Raw genomic sequence first — 14,435 nt, forward strand, 5'->3', positions numbered from 1 at the left:
AAACCTTCAGTTATAACTTTTGAAAAAAGAAGCTACGTATAAAAACTCCCCCTGGTTCAGTTTTTTTAAAGCGACTCCACATAGGAAATTAGCATGACCTCATTCCCTCCTGCTAAACTTAATGGAAAACTGCCATCTACTGGCTAAATATAAAGCGGTTCAAACGTCTTCAAATTGTTTCCCAAGTAGTAAACTGTAGTAATACGTTGAAATATACAAGTATTTCTGTAAAATATACAACACACGTGTATTAAGGGTGATTAAAAGGAATTTAACGGCTCCCATTGCTTACCTCCCATTACCAACCACATCTCCCGTCAGCCCCCGGTGCGGAGCGTCGTCTGTGACGCATATTTTCGTCGACTATGAAGTGCACAGCTGAGCTAAACTGACACGATGGAGGTTTAACGATAAAATGGGTCATTTTAATCCTGTCCACTGGCCGTGATCGTGCTTAGTGCCACTGAGGCCTTCCGTCAGAAATGTCTCTCATACTTCACGAAGTCGAGTTTTCATTTTACGCCTTATTTAATAGGTTTTCCCGCCGTTAACCATCTCGTGTTATTGCAGGACAGGTGTCTCGGCTAGTTCAAAATGACTCTTCCAGCTCTGCTCAACACCAGCGTGCTTTACAGGAGGATACTGTCACAGTTTCCTCAGGACATCAGCTTAGCGTTTGCCTACGGATCCGGCGTTTTTAAACAGCATGGGACCAGCCAAGGTCAAATGGAGGTAAGAGACATAGCTGTTTCTGAGTACTCATGGCGTTAAATCTGCACTGTAATCATTGTATGCAAAATACTTTACACATTTTTAATCCGCAAGTTAACTGTACAACATTGTGTTTGTGGCAGGGAGCCATCTACCCTGCTGTATTACCTATAATATTACACACATCAGTTGAGCCATGGACTCAATATTTGTCCATGAATGAGTCTGTTTGTGCATAACAGTCCTATCATTATGTAAACATAGATAATTCCTGAGGCATTATACTGCAATACTTCAAACCATCGTACAGTCTTTGAAAAAATGAAGAAATCAAATTGTTTTCAGTGATGTAAACACCATTACATCACAACTTTTTGCACACGTGTAACTATGGATTGTTCTTATATTTCTGACATGCATATGCATTTACAATATATATATGTTACCACGAAATCACACAATACACTGCGATACCTATGAAGTTGACCTTAACAGTTTGAAGTTGTGATGTAGTGAAATGCCTTCGATTCTCTGTTGTCCTCTGATACACGCAGAAGAACATGCTGGACTTTGTGTTTGCGGTGGACGACCCGGTGACGTGGCACACCATGAATCTGCTGCAGAATCGCAAACACTACTCCATCCTCAAGCTGCTGGGTCCCACGGTGATCAGCTCCATACAAAATGATCACGGAGCTTCGGTGTACTACAACACGCTGGTGCCTGTGGATGGAAGGGTAAATGACTACATCCTCATAAACCTAAACACATCTGTAGGTCTTTTCTAGTTTTCTCTATGTGTGCACCATCAATGTGCCCTGCTCTAACTACAGACACAAAACTCCTCACATAACCTGTGAATTTGTCACAGCAGTGATGGGGTTTTGTGTTGCTTTGAAGGTTAGTTTATAGGATCATTGTTTAGCCGACACCTCTATACAAAATGCATGTCTGAATCAAAAATCATTCATTTGTTTATGGTGATGCAAGCATGTTCAGATGTGCATTTACTTTAAGAGGTTTTTGTGAGTTTAATTTATTAACTGCATATTTCTTCTACTGTTCTCAGATAATAAAATATGGGGTAATAAGTACAGACTCTCTGATTGACGACCTGTTACACTGGAAGACCATGTATGTAGCTGGGCGCCTGCACAAACCGGTTGGTATCCAGATTGGACTGTTATTGAACCCTCAGACAAACTATGCTGATTATTTTACATTTATTAGAATAATTATTGTAATGTGTAATCTGAAATGGGATACAAGGGTTTAGAACAATGTTTCTGTGGCATTCACATTTAGTTCTTCTGAGAATGTACTGCATTGGTCTGCACTTTTGTTTAGGTGAGATTGCTGGTCCAGAGTGAGAGTGGAAAGCTCCGCGCTGCCCTGGTCGCCAACCTGAAGAGCGCTGTGACTGCTTCCTTCCTGATGCTCCCAGAGAGCTTCACTGAGGAAGACCTTTTCCTGCATATAGCTGGTCTTTCCTATGCTGGTAAGCAGATTTATAAAACCGCACAGAGCTTAAGAAAATTGCATACTTTCATAGTTACTTTCAAGTTGCAGATTTAGATCAGAATAAGACCATTTGTCTTTCTGATCTTTTTCTCCCATGTGCACACATATACTGCTTACTTGTGTTATTCAGAGTCAACACAGGGATTAATATCCAAGCTGTAGTGCTCCAGCTTTTGTAGTTTAGAAAAACATACTGCTTGTTCAGAAGGCTTCAGAATTATTCAGCGTCATTTTAATTCAACTTTTTAATTTTCCTGATAATATGCAGTGAAATGGCTTGAAGTCAACACATGTTATCCTCGTCATGAGGCTTTCAGTGTCTTAAAGCAAAGAGTGTGTGTACAATGACATTGCTGTGTAACACTCCAGGTTGTTATGGAAGGTGATTATGAGTGTGCCAATGACTATCTTACTACTTCTGGGAATTAGACACATATTTTGAAAATTAAAGCAGATAACAGCAAATATTCTGTATTACACTTGACTTAGGCAAACTGAAGTGTTATTTATTTATTTATTTTATTTATTTATTTTTTTTGCTCCTCTGAAGGGGATTTTAGGATGGTGATTGGAGAGGATAAGTCCAAGGTGGCCAATATCGTCAAAGACAACATTCAACACTTCAGGATTTTGTATAGCAACATCTTAAGAGATTGCCCTCAAGCGGTCTACAAACCTCACCAAGGAAAACTTGAGGTATGATACTGTAAACAGGCACCAGAAGAACACACACTTTCTTTCAGCATCTCTGATATTTGAGCAACACAGCTCAGTTTGGACATTGGGTACTTTTACAGAGTGTCAGCTGAATAAACTAAAGTGCTGTAGCTCAGAAATTGTCCTTATTAAGTGTTGAAATGTAATAATATGAAACAAGAGCTACTGACATATTTCCAGAAATATAACAAAACGGATAAATTCTTTAAAGTGCCTTTGGACCTTTTTTAAACAGTGAAATTATCCAGCTGTCATGCCTGTTTTGTGAAATACACAAATAGAGTTTCACACTAAAAGTCTCCCTTATTATTTTACATACAGTAATTAATGGTATAGTGTGGTAACTGTGTGTCTACTCAATAAATGGCACATTTCTTTGCAGTCAAATCTGTGTACTTTTTAACTGCTGCAACCACTCCCTGTTTTTCCAACGAAACACTGAATACCTGAGAAATGACTCTGCCCAGGAAAATGAGTGATTAGGAGAAGAAGAGCCAGGAAATGTGTATGTCTTTGTATGTGTGATATCTTTTGCAGTCATCTGTTACAAGATGGGGAGTTTTGCAATGTAAGCACAAGCACACTTATAAACAAAACAAAAAAAGCATGACACATGGCGACATGCGAGGCGCCGCCTTTGCTGCTTTTGTTGGCACGTTTTCAGTGAGGTTACAGTAATAATATGCAACCATTAGCATTAGCAGCTGCCTATGTGTGCATGTGTTGATGTGCAGATCAGATCATAAAACCATTACCTATTCATTATTCAGGTCTAATATTGCAGATTTATAATATAAAGCCTAATAAATACTTTTTAAAAAGCCATATTTTGTATTAAAATAGTTGAAGTTAGTGAATTATATTGACCTATATATGTCATGTTGAGCTTCGCAGCTGTAAATAAATATTCTGGAGCAATAGAACCAATTTGTGAACACAAAATGGCTCTTAGGTTATGTCTGATAACAGCAGATCAGAGATGCATTGGCTGTTTTTTGGGGTTTTTTTCTTTTTAACTTTTAAAATTTTTTTACTTGATTTACAGTGCTGCAGAGATCCCCAATGACTCTGATTTCTGAATCAACTTCTACAGAAGCATACTTTAAGAGATGACAAAAAAGTAAAAATGCACTTTCATTCCTAATAATTACAATGTAAAGCACCTGTAGAGCTATTCTGCCGGCTATCACTGAAAGCTGATTGTGTTCATCTGGACTGTTGAGTGGGAGAAACATTTTGTTTCACCCAGGTGACTTCTTCAGTCAGGTTTTCACATCTTTATAAACGGTACATTTTCATAACGACTGAAACTAGCACCACTAACGAGCAATGGGCCGTGAGGTCAGTTTAATGATCATTGGCCAACTATATGTATCTCTTTTCATTTATTTTTGTATGTTTTCCTGAAGGTTGACAAAAGCCCAGAAGGCCAATTTACTCAGCTGATGGCGTTACCTCGGACTCTCCAACAAAGGATCACAAAGCTGGTTGATCCTCCAGGGAAGAACCGGGATGTGGAAGAGATCCTGCTCCAGGTGGCTCAGGATCCTGACTGTGGAACAGTTGTGCAACAAGGTAGAGGAGAAAGATGACGAAGAAATGGGATCGGTTCTCTTTAGAGGAACGTTTGCATAAGCAGAGGCAGTGAGGGAGGAAGAAATGGGTCATGGAAACAGATATTAAGTGTGTTTTAATTACATGTTTGAGCTTGTTTCTATTGCTTCCCAGGTATCTCATCCATTGTGAAATCCTCCAGTATAACACAGAGTATCAAAGGCATTGCTACAGCTGGTAAGAAATCTTATATTATATACTGTGTGTTGTGCCAGTGTGTACACCACAGCTAGATGAATGGTTTACCTGAAGATAGACAGGGGGAACTGGTCAAACTGGTGCATTCTAAAGACAACCTGCCTAACGAGACCTCCAAAGCTTGATTGGGGTGATATAAGAATACTGTGTTATGCATGTTAATGGGTGGTCCGTGTGCTCCTTTCCCTCCTCCAGGATTGTGGAAGACTGTATCCTACAGCTCCAAAAAACTGATGAAGATGTGGAAGGGCGGGAGGAGGAAGCCGTCGGTTTCTCAGATGTCTTGACCTTGTCGGTTTACCAGGAACTTGTTCATCTTTGTTACTGTCAGTCTGACAATCTAATGCTGCCTGTCCTTTTTTAAACCCCATCTAGAACAATCACACCCTAACCTATGGTTGTATCACTCTGTAGTGTCTACGTATGCGACCTATGACCAGGTGTAAGGCCGTGTGTGAAAAATAAGAACCATCTGTGCTTGAGCCCTCATTAAATTCATATAATTCATGAATAAAGGGTGGCATTTTCTAAGTTGGACTGAGTAATGGCTGACATTTGCCGGTAGTACAGATTAGCCTTTCTGGATGATGGACTACAGTGACTGATGAGATACTGAAAGGTCTGAATGGACTACTATTAAAGGCCATGCAGTAAAAATAGCCCAAAATCAGTGTTAAGAACTTGAAACCTGTACCTCAAGTTTTGTGAAGGAATAAGTTTGGTCGCATGTGTGTCTTTTGAATCAATGTCAGTGTTGTGTTGAGTTTTCTTTGTGAACGGTGCTATCAACAGGTCAGGTGGATGGATCTGTGTGACAAACACCCATATTTGTGTGGATAGTTGTTACATAATGCTTTCCTGAGCCCTCTACCGTGTCCATAACCATCCCATCTGAGTGCCTAACACTTTAACTGTAAAACTAAGTCTTGAGCCTCAACCAGGCCTTTGAATGGATAAGAAGAAGTGAGTATCGGCCGAAACGTCCTCACTCCACTAGTCTAAAACACAAACTAGTCCTCACGAGGGTGGCACACTTATTTCCCTACACATTTCACCAAAGATCTCTAATGTTCAACTCTTTAGTCTGTGTGTCTTTATTCACTGACTTTATTAATTGGTTTAGCTTGTAATGGAAACCTGAACCTTTTAATGGGAAGATGCACTGATTGGTTCCTTACAAACAGGCCTGTAGTGTAATTCAGCTGCAAGAAATTGTTTTAATAAAATTTCTAATATAACGTCAATTGAGACTTTTTCTCCTGTGGCATGATTTTATGTAGCCATGTTTAGGAATGTTATTTCTGGCTTCTTGCATCCCATGACCTCGTTTTATTTAAACACTCCTTTTTAAAAAAATTGCTGGTCTTTTAAATTGGATTAACTGGCTCAGTGTACCTCCAGTTGCTACCACAGTCCAGACAAGATTTTTAGGTTAATGGTGATTCTAAATTCTCGGTTTGTGTCGATATGTGAGAGAGTGAGTCCCTATCTGTTTGTGTTAGCCCCACGATGGACTAGTGACCTGTCCAGGGTATACCGTACCTCTTCCCCTAGGATGATTTAAGGATTAAGAAAAATGTTATTCTTTGTTTCAATTGAATTCGCATTTTTGTATGATAGACAAGCAAGACAGACACCGAACGAGCTCAAAATGAGTACATATTCCAGGATATAGGTATTTCCCCAATATGGCTTTGTCCATATATTTCATGTTTAAATACAATATCTTTGAGCTTCAGTTATAATCATGGATATAAAATTAATCACAAAAGCTTTTCCTAACATATTTGCTTTAATTCTTCTTAAAATCCAAATTACAAAGGGAACTTCTTTAAACTAAAAAGCATAAAGGTCCTTTGTTCCATCACAGTATAGTACAATCATAAAAGAGCAACATCACTTAGTCATACTGTTGTGTTTTAGTTGCACTTATCATGACTCATACTTCAGTAATCGCCACATATGAATCATCGAGACACTATATGAACTTTTACTGCATTATTAATGACCTGCGCTTAAACACATTTTTGTTTGTTTTTGCAGTTCCACAAATCGACCGACACTGCTGTTAGTGTAGGAAAGTAAGTTGCTAGATTTATACAAGAACTGCAGTTAATCACAATTTTCCTGTGCAGTGTTATATTGCTACATTTAAAAATATATCCCTTCCTTCATATTTTCCAAAGCCATCGAGTGTACTCATGTACTCTTTGGTATTTTTATAATGTGCTCTATGAATTAATTGAACAGTACATAGAATTTGTTCCCTCTCGACCCGGTAATATAAAAAAAGGTGTCAGAAACAGTTTTGACAGTTAAAATATCCCGTCTCATGTCAGTACGTCTAAATACTTGCCACACCCCATTCTCACTGGTTACCAGTGTTAATAAACACTCGCACTGTGCGCGGGTGTAAACGTGCCCTTGAGTCACCTACTAACCGTTTCACAATCTCCGAGTCTCAGAGTAAGACCTAATAATGCTGCACGCAGTGACAGCAGGGTCTACAAACCTCCAGAGGATGTGATGCAATGCGTCATTATCATAATATATGCTGATATCACTGCTCCCGTCCTTCGCCAATCAGCGCGCTTCACTTTCACCACCTGCTAGGAACTGAATTCCATCATTCCAGGCATTCCTGCTCTCTCCCTCCCTTCCCTGCCTCCTCCTCCTCCTCGTTTACAAGCAAGTTTGTCCCGACAGCTCTGCTACTATTGTCTGGCCTCGTACGGGACCGCTCAGTCGTGGCTTCAGTTTTTTTATTTTTTATTTTTCTGGCACTCTCTTTGGGACTATATGTTTTATTTCGGTTAATTTTTGTGTGGACGCTATCATTCTGGAAGATACCAAAGTGGCGCTTGAAGGAGGTATGTGCTGCCAAACATGAAGTTGTGTGTCACTGACATTGTTTCGTTTTTGTTTTTTTGGTTTTTCCCCCCAGTAGTATGAGAGTGCAGTGTTTATCTGAGCTGCGAAGGACAAATATTGGACCCTTTTTCCCTGTAATATTAAGCTTGTAAATGAAGCCTGTGTATTGGAGCGGTTAAAAATAGGGCTGAAATATTATCCGGCGCCTTCTTACACATTTCATTCACGATATGAAGCAGTGCTGGCGGGTTCCCAAACTTTATAATGCTTTCGGCCACACGCTTTTCCTTTAGAGATTTCACTTGTTTGCAGTGAGTGTGGAGGAAATGAGTGAAAGCTTATCAATATCAAGAGGCTATGCATTTCCTCTCCAGTGCCAGGCAGAGTTCAGTGCAGATCCTTTTGCTCTAATCCTTCCTGGATAGGGTTCATCTTAAGGGACCGCTGTTAAGGAAGCACTGAGTCAGACCGATATAAATACTCTCACCGGTGGGAATAAAAGTGGACGCACTTGCTACCATTATATTCGGCTTTTTTTTTTTTTTTCTTTTTCAGCGCAGACCTGTCCCATCAAATGCTTGTCGAGTTTCCTTTACGCTCACCACCGTGTAGTAACGAGGTATCCCCGCGTAACCCTGCTGCGTTTGCGGTTTGATTTGAAGTCGTAGTACGGACTACTTTTCAGTAGTAACGATGCTCGATACTCTGTTTTCCTTGAGTAACGAGGTATCCTAGGAATGCAGAAAGAGGGAAGAGAAATGCGCTGGAGCATTTTTTTTTTATCCACAAATACCTTTCATAGCTCAGCTAGTCAACACTGTAGGAGAGAAATAAAAAAAATAATCCTAAAAAAACAAACTAAGAAAACAAAACTCTGTGTCTGAATAAGAGTATGAAAACTCTAAAGTGAATAAAAAAGCTCTAAGTGGTAATAATGAAGTGTAATTACATCAGGAATGACAGATGGCTGGTTTATACATACTACTGCTGATGATAAATGACAGTGTAGGAAGCATAATTATTTTATAGAACTACTGGACAAGACAGCGAAAAATGATATATATTGTAGGCCATGCTTTCTTCATGTTGATGACTGAGGCTCGCAGACCACACAAGTGTTTGAAGGTACTTTCACAATCCATCTGGATTAAGGGTTTGCTGTCAGTGCAGCAAACTCTTAATCCCAAACTTGGCCCAAAAGTGAAAGGCTTATTGACAATCAGCTGGATCGCAACAAAGACTCTCTTAAGGACCAGTCACACATGTGATCTCAAGTCTGATCAGTACAATGAAACAACATTCATATACTTTTGAATTTCAGTGAAAGCACCTGGCTTTTTTAATGATTATGATCTGGTATTACAGGGCCGATTTAAGTTCATGGGCCACATACAGTCCGGTTTGATCTCATGCGAGTTGGACCAGTAAATCCATTGTATCATAATGTTTTTGATAATAGTTATTACGTTTAGTAATTACATGTGCATCAAAATTTAGAGTGAACCTTCACATATAGAGTGTCATGGAGCTTAAAAACCCAGAAAAGCAGATTAGTATTTAATAATTTAAAGAACTCTTGGAGCTCTGGAAGTCTTTCCATACATTTTCTCTGCTGTATAGCAATGCTGCCATCACCACACCAGGAAAAGCAGTGTGTTTTCCCAAAAAATCTAATTATTTTGCAGCTAATTTTATTGTTATTATATATATATTTTTTCTAAATCAATCCAGTTTGCCAAACTGAACCCTTTGGCAGCATGTTCTGGCCCATGAGTCATATATTTGACACTCATATGTTGATATAATTTTCACAATTTAATGACATAAATGATAGAAGTATCAACAAAATAAAAGCTTGTAAAGTTAAAAACACAGTCCACTTATAACCACGAAATAGACATAAACTAAACAAAGACATTTTAGCCATTTGAAGAGCGTTTGATTTGTTTAATGTTAATCGCATGATTAATTGCACTCTTTACTTTGCTCCAAATTGCATTTAAAGTAGCCTTTTAAGAGAGTTTGTAAACCTTTCACTTCAGGGTTATGGTTATCTTTGAGGAGTTGCACATGTGCACTTGGTAGAGCCTCAGCATTCATGCACCAAAGACACTCATAGTCTAAGCACGCTCACTGGGAATATATCATTTATTGCAAAAGTGAAAGGTCCAGTGCATGCTCCTAAGATTCTCAAGACACCTACCTCACCTATAAATAATAAATTAAAAATAAATAAATAAATCAAAATATTAATATTGACAAAAGTATATATTTGACAGCAATGGTAAGAAATTAGCATTTTTATTTCTGTTTTGAGTAAAGGCTGGTTTGTTTCATTAGCAAGTGCTGAAAGGACGCAACTATTAAACACTGGCTTGTAATGTTTGACTACAATGTCTTTGTTATTATATTTTATATGTATACCTAAATCAGGTGAGACTATTCTAGTATAAAGGTAAAGTCTTAGACAGGTGATTGTGCTAAAGGAACACTAAGCACTGATGAGTAGAGAAGCAACATTTTGTAATATAGTGAGGAAAAAACGAGAGAATCTTTTATATTTATATTCTGCATCAGTTAAAACGGTCAGATTTCTTATTTTTACTTTTGTGCACCATGAGACTTTGAAACAGATTTATAGCTTTTAAGGAAATTAAATATTAACTCCTTTTTTTGTTTGCTTAAAGTGACAAATGGTGATTCCTAAAGAGTTTTGACACTTTGGCCTCCTCTCTGCCCTGCAGGCATCCAAGCATGGAGACGCCACTGGATGTTCTGTCGAGAGCAGCATCGTTTGTTCACGCGAATGAGGAAGAGAGTAAGTTTTATCAAGCTTCCATTTCTGCTTGTATTTATGAGCCTGCAGAAATCGAGTTCAGATGAATGCCGCTTTTTTGCTTCCTCTCCCTCTCTATTGACTGTTGTACCATTGAAAGGTGCAGGCAAATGATTTGTATCATTACAGTCGTGCTACATATAGATGAAGTGCAACTTTATTTACAGTCTAAAACCCTGGGCCACGTTTTCTTTCATAAGACAATAGGTGTCTTTGTATTGTACAATTTTGCTTTCTGATATGCAGGCAAATTAGACCAACGGCCTTCAACTGTCATCACTACTTCTTTTTAACCAGCAGCTCGCTGTTAACCTGCTTTTACTGAAATCAGGGTGGGGTTTTGTCTTTCCTGCTGCTGACTCTGTGCCTGTGTCACTCTCATTGATTTCTGTCCATCTTCTTCTCCAGTCATTCACTCCGTGGCTGTCTTAATTTCTCTTACTTTTTTTGTTCCGGCCTCTTCTGTCTTTTCCTTTCTCTTCCCCTAATCATGTCTGAGTGCTTCTGGCAGCGCAGAAAAAAATTCCTTCCGAGATTAACGAGAAATGGCCGGTCCTTCTCAGCAGGCCTCCCTGCAGCCAGCAGGCTCCAGAGCTGAGCGAAAACTACAAGGACACTTAACATTCAGTGGATACCACTGATAATTGACATGCACTGTTTAGAGGAGGCAGCTCAGTTTGTTATTTTTGATATTTTGCACAGAAACACAGTATGTTTGTTTATTTGACTTTTAATAATTGGTCTTTGGTAGAGTGGCATTGGAAATGTTTGTACTTTTGTTGAGAGAAAAATCTAGAAGCTCTGACTTTGTGAATTTTTAGTGATTTATTTGCACGTGAAAGGTTAATGAGAACCATGATTTGAATTCTTAAAAGAAACAAGACATGCGGTCAATTCCACTGAGACAAGTGTTTCTTAGTATCATTATTTTATAGAGATTCAGTCTTCCTGTTATGTCTATTTCACTTTGATAAAACCTGCTAGAAGGTTATTTGAAGATCACCATTTTGGAGCTGATTAAGTTGACGTACATATAAGCAAGTCATTATACAGTAAGATAATCAGAACTGCTGTGTCACCAGCATGTTCCCGTAATGTTCTGACTCAAATTAAGTGGAATATCTGCTTCCTTGTACTTCTCAGTAAAAGGCCTTGGGATCTCCCCACCCCTCCTCCTCTGCTCCCTCGCTCCCCTGCAGTGTTTTTGTTTTTTTCTCCTGCACTGATGCCACTTTTTGTTGTCAGCTGTGTATGGCCTCTTTGTCCAAAGACAATGCACGCAACCTGTTTCCACAATAGTGCGGAGAAAACCACTTGAATCTGAGAGCCAGCTGAGCTAACTGCTACACTAGTCAGCTAACGAGCTAGTCTGCCAAAACTAGCTTCAAGTTAGTTGAACAACCAGGCCAACAGGCAGTTAAGTCAACAACCTCTGTGGGCTCATTTGCATTTATGACGAGCCTTTGCAGAGACCGCGCAGCACTTGACACCAGAGCCTTGTCACAGATCAGGGAGAGGCTCAGGCCTGCCTTTTCAACAACTGATTTAATTCACGTCGAATGAGTGGGGCTCACTTAGGCCAGTGCTTTGGATCAGATCAGCTGTTCCAACCATACCCCTACCCCTGCAGATAAGCCATCACTGTTTGAAATATTTCAGGGAGCTATAGAAATGCCGTCTTGAAGGACATAAAATTACCGAACATGAATAATGTATTGACATTACTGCAGTAATGTTTAGAAATAGAATTGCTGGCTCAGGCCCAAATATTAAGGCTAATTGAATATGAAAGCTTATACAAGCTTAAAAAGAAACTCTGCTTCCATTAGTTCTAACAACATGAGGTAACTCTTCAAGGAGAACCCATAGATTGTATAGAAGAGGTGATGCAGTCACTGTGATGTTGCTTAGTTTTGTGAAGACTTGATGTGCTTCTCTCATATACTTATTACCTGTCAGTCACACTGTAAAGCATTCCTTTCTTTATCCTCCTTTTTGACTCTGATATACAAAGGCACTTCTGTATTGGTTTGACTTTTCAGACCAGGAAGTTTTTGTCGTTTATACAATTCAAACATTTTGTTTTCCTTTTTTTGTACTTGTGATGGGCTGATAGCAGTAACGGCTTTGTTCACAAGAATCAGCCGACAGTTAGAAAAGTATAGAAATATCATAGCCTCGGATCTACGTTTGTATGTCGCCTTGCAGGTTTATGAGTACAGTTAAAAGAAAAACTGGTTTTCTGTAGAATGTGATCTGGGTCAAAGACAGTGCTCTTAAACTAATGCAACACAACAAGTTGCCTGATTACAGTACACTTATCATTAAACAAAACCAAATAAACATTTAAATGTTGCTGTTAGCTGCTAGTCAGACCTGAAAGTCAGACTTTTGGGCTACTCACAGAACTGGTTTAGTTCTGCCGTATCATTTGTGCTAAGCATTGATGGCTCTCTCAAGGTGAGAGATGCACTGCATCTCTGCAGGATTAATGTCCAAGGCTCTGGCTTGGTGCTTAGAACTTCTGCTGAGCTCCAGCTGCACAGCCACCATGACATCCTGTAAGATACCTGGATCAATTTTGCAGTTCACTTTCTCTTTCACTTTCACTTACTTCATCTATAAGGTGATGTTTGCATGCTGGGATGAAGTGGCTCTTTGCACTATATTTTTTGTATGTTTCTCTAAGCAATTCATCCGCATCTGAAAAAACTTCGATGAGAAACTACAACTTTAACCACTATAGGGAAAAAGCCTGCTAAAAAAAATATATAAATGTATATAAATATACTTCAACCTACTCCAAATATGAAACAGCACAATGCTTGCATATACATGCCTACAGTACACACACTCTTCAGCAGTACCGGTCTTTGTCAGGGAGCCACCTTCCGGTTTGAGGACAAACTGTCTGCATGCAACACTAATGACAGGTTTTATGCTCCTGAAGCCAAATATATGGTAATTACACACATACTAAAAAAACAGTGAAGTAAACTGAGCCTTGTATTTAATGGTGAATGTGGGTAAATGCTTAATACTTGTCATCACCCTCCATAGCAATTTTGGTGTCTACTTGGAAGATCTCACAGTGTGCTCCACCCTTCCTGGAAGCAGACCTGTATTTGAAAATCAGTCTAGAATGCATTGCAAGCCCAGCTTCAAGGACAGATTAATTATTTTTGTTTGTAGTTTAGCGTTTTCTGCGTCTTATAAAATATGCATGCACATTTCCTGAATAATAAGTTATATAATATGTTTCATAAGTTTGGTGAGCGCTCCCAGTGAGCAGGCCCAGATTGCGTGTTGGATCATGGACGTCAGACTGAAGCCAGTCATTCCAAAGAGAGCCAGCTATTTAGGGCTCTATTGAAAAGATGGAATACGGACCTTTTGTTTTTGACAGGAACCACAACAAAAGAGGAGTTGGTGCCAAGAGAAGGTGGTTGTGATCTCGTATGGTGCACTCAAATCCTACTTGTTTGTTTATAAAATAAACGTACACACACGCACGCACGCGCGCGCGCGCACACACACACACACACACTTTCAGAATACACCCTTCATTGTTATAGTTTCCATGGTTTGTTGAAGCACTCAGTCTTTTTCCAACTATTTCAGCTGACTTCCTCACTTATACTAAATTCCGACTGATTGTGATGAGTGGCATACAGTAGCTGCTTTCAGTAACAAAAGTTGGATGGATGGAGAGACAGACGGATTGACAAACATTGTTTTCTGGTTCTGCCAGTTTTTATTTTATTTTCCAATCTGTATACAGAAAAAAGTCACTTCATCACTTTGCATTTAGTGCTTATTAGCAAAACTTAAATAAATTGTTCACAATAATCTCATTGTGACACGAGGTCTCATTTTCAAGAGCGTCTTGTTTTAAATATCCATGAAAAACTACAACTTGTTAAAACATATTATAGTCATTACAATTCTGGATAATAATAACTGGAAA

At 39.0% G+C, this 14,435-nt stretch overlaps 2 protein-coding genes across 2 annotated transcripts in view; both read left to right on the forward strand.

Moving 5' to 3' along the window:
- Positions 1-361: 361 nt before the first annotated feature.
- tamm41 (TAM41 mitochondrial translocator assembly and maintenance homolog) lies at positions 362-5,998 on the forward strand. Its single transcript, XM_063473005.1, has 8 exons — positions 362-732; positions 1,266-1,448; positions 1,781-1,873; positions 2,059-2,209; positions 2,783-2,928; positions 4,359-4,524; positions 4,678-4,740; positions 4,957-5,998. Exons 1-8 carry the CDS (start codon positions 595-597, stop codon positions 5,046-5,048), a joined length of 1,032 nt encoding a protein of 343 aa, XP_063329075.1. The 5' UTR covers positions 362-594; the 3' UTR covers positions 5,049-5,998.
- Positions 5,999-7,411: 1,413 nt separating this feature from the next.
- vgll4b (vestigial-like family member 4b) overlaps positions 7,412-14,435 on the forward strand; it is a 42,758-nt gene continuing 35,734 nt past the window's right edge. Inside the window, exons 1-2 of the mRNA XM_063473979.1 lie at positions 7,412-7,631; positions 10,377-10,450. Coding sequence (XP_063330049.1) covers positions 10,387-10,450 — 64 coding nt within the window. The 5' untranslated portion in view covers positions 7,412-7,631; positions 10,377-10,386. The remainder of the gene's footprint in view (positions 7,632-10,376; positions 10,451-14,435) is intronic.

The sequence above is a fragment of the Pelmatolapia mariae genome, linkage group LG5 (assembly GCF_036321145.2).
Source record: "Pelmatolapia mariae isolate MD_Pm_ZW linkage group LG5, Pm_UMD_F_2, whole genome shotgun sequence".
In the NCBI taxonomy this organism is placed as follows: Eukaryota; Metazoa; Chordata; class Actinopteri; order Cichliformes; family Cichlidae; genus Pelmatolapia; species Pelmatolapia mariae.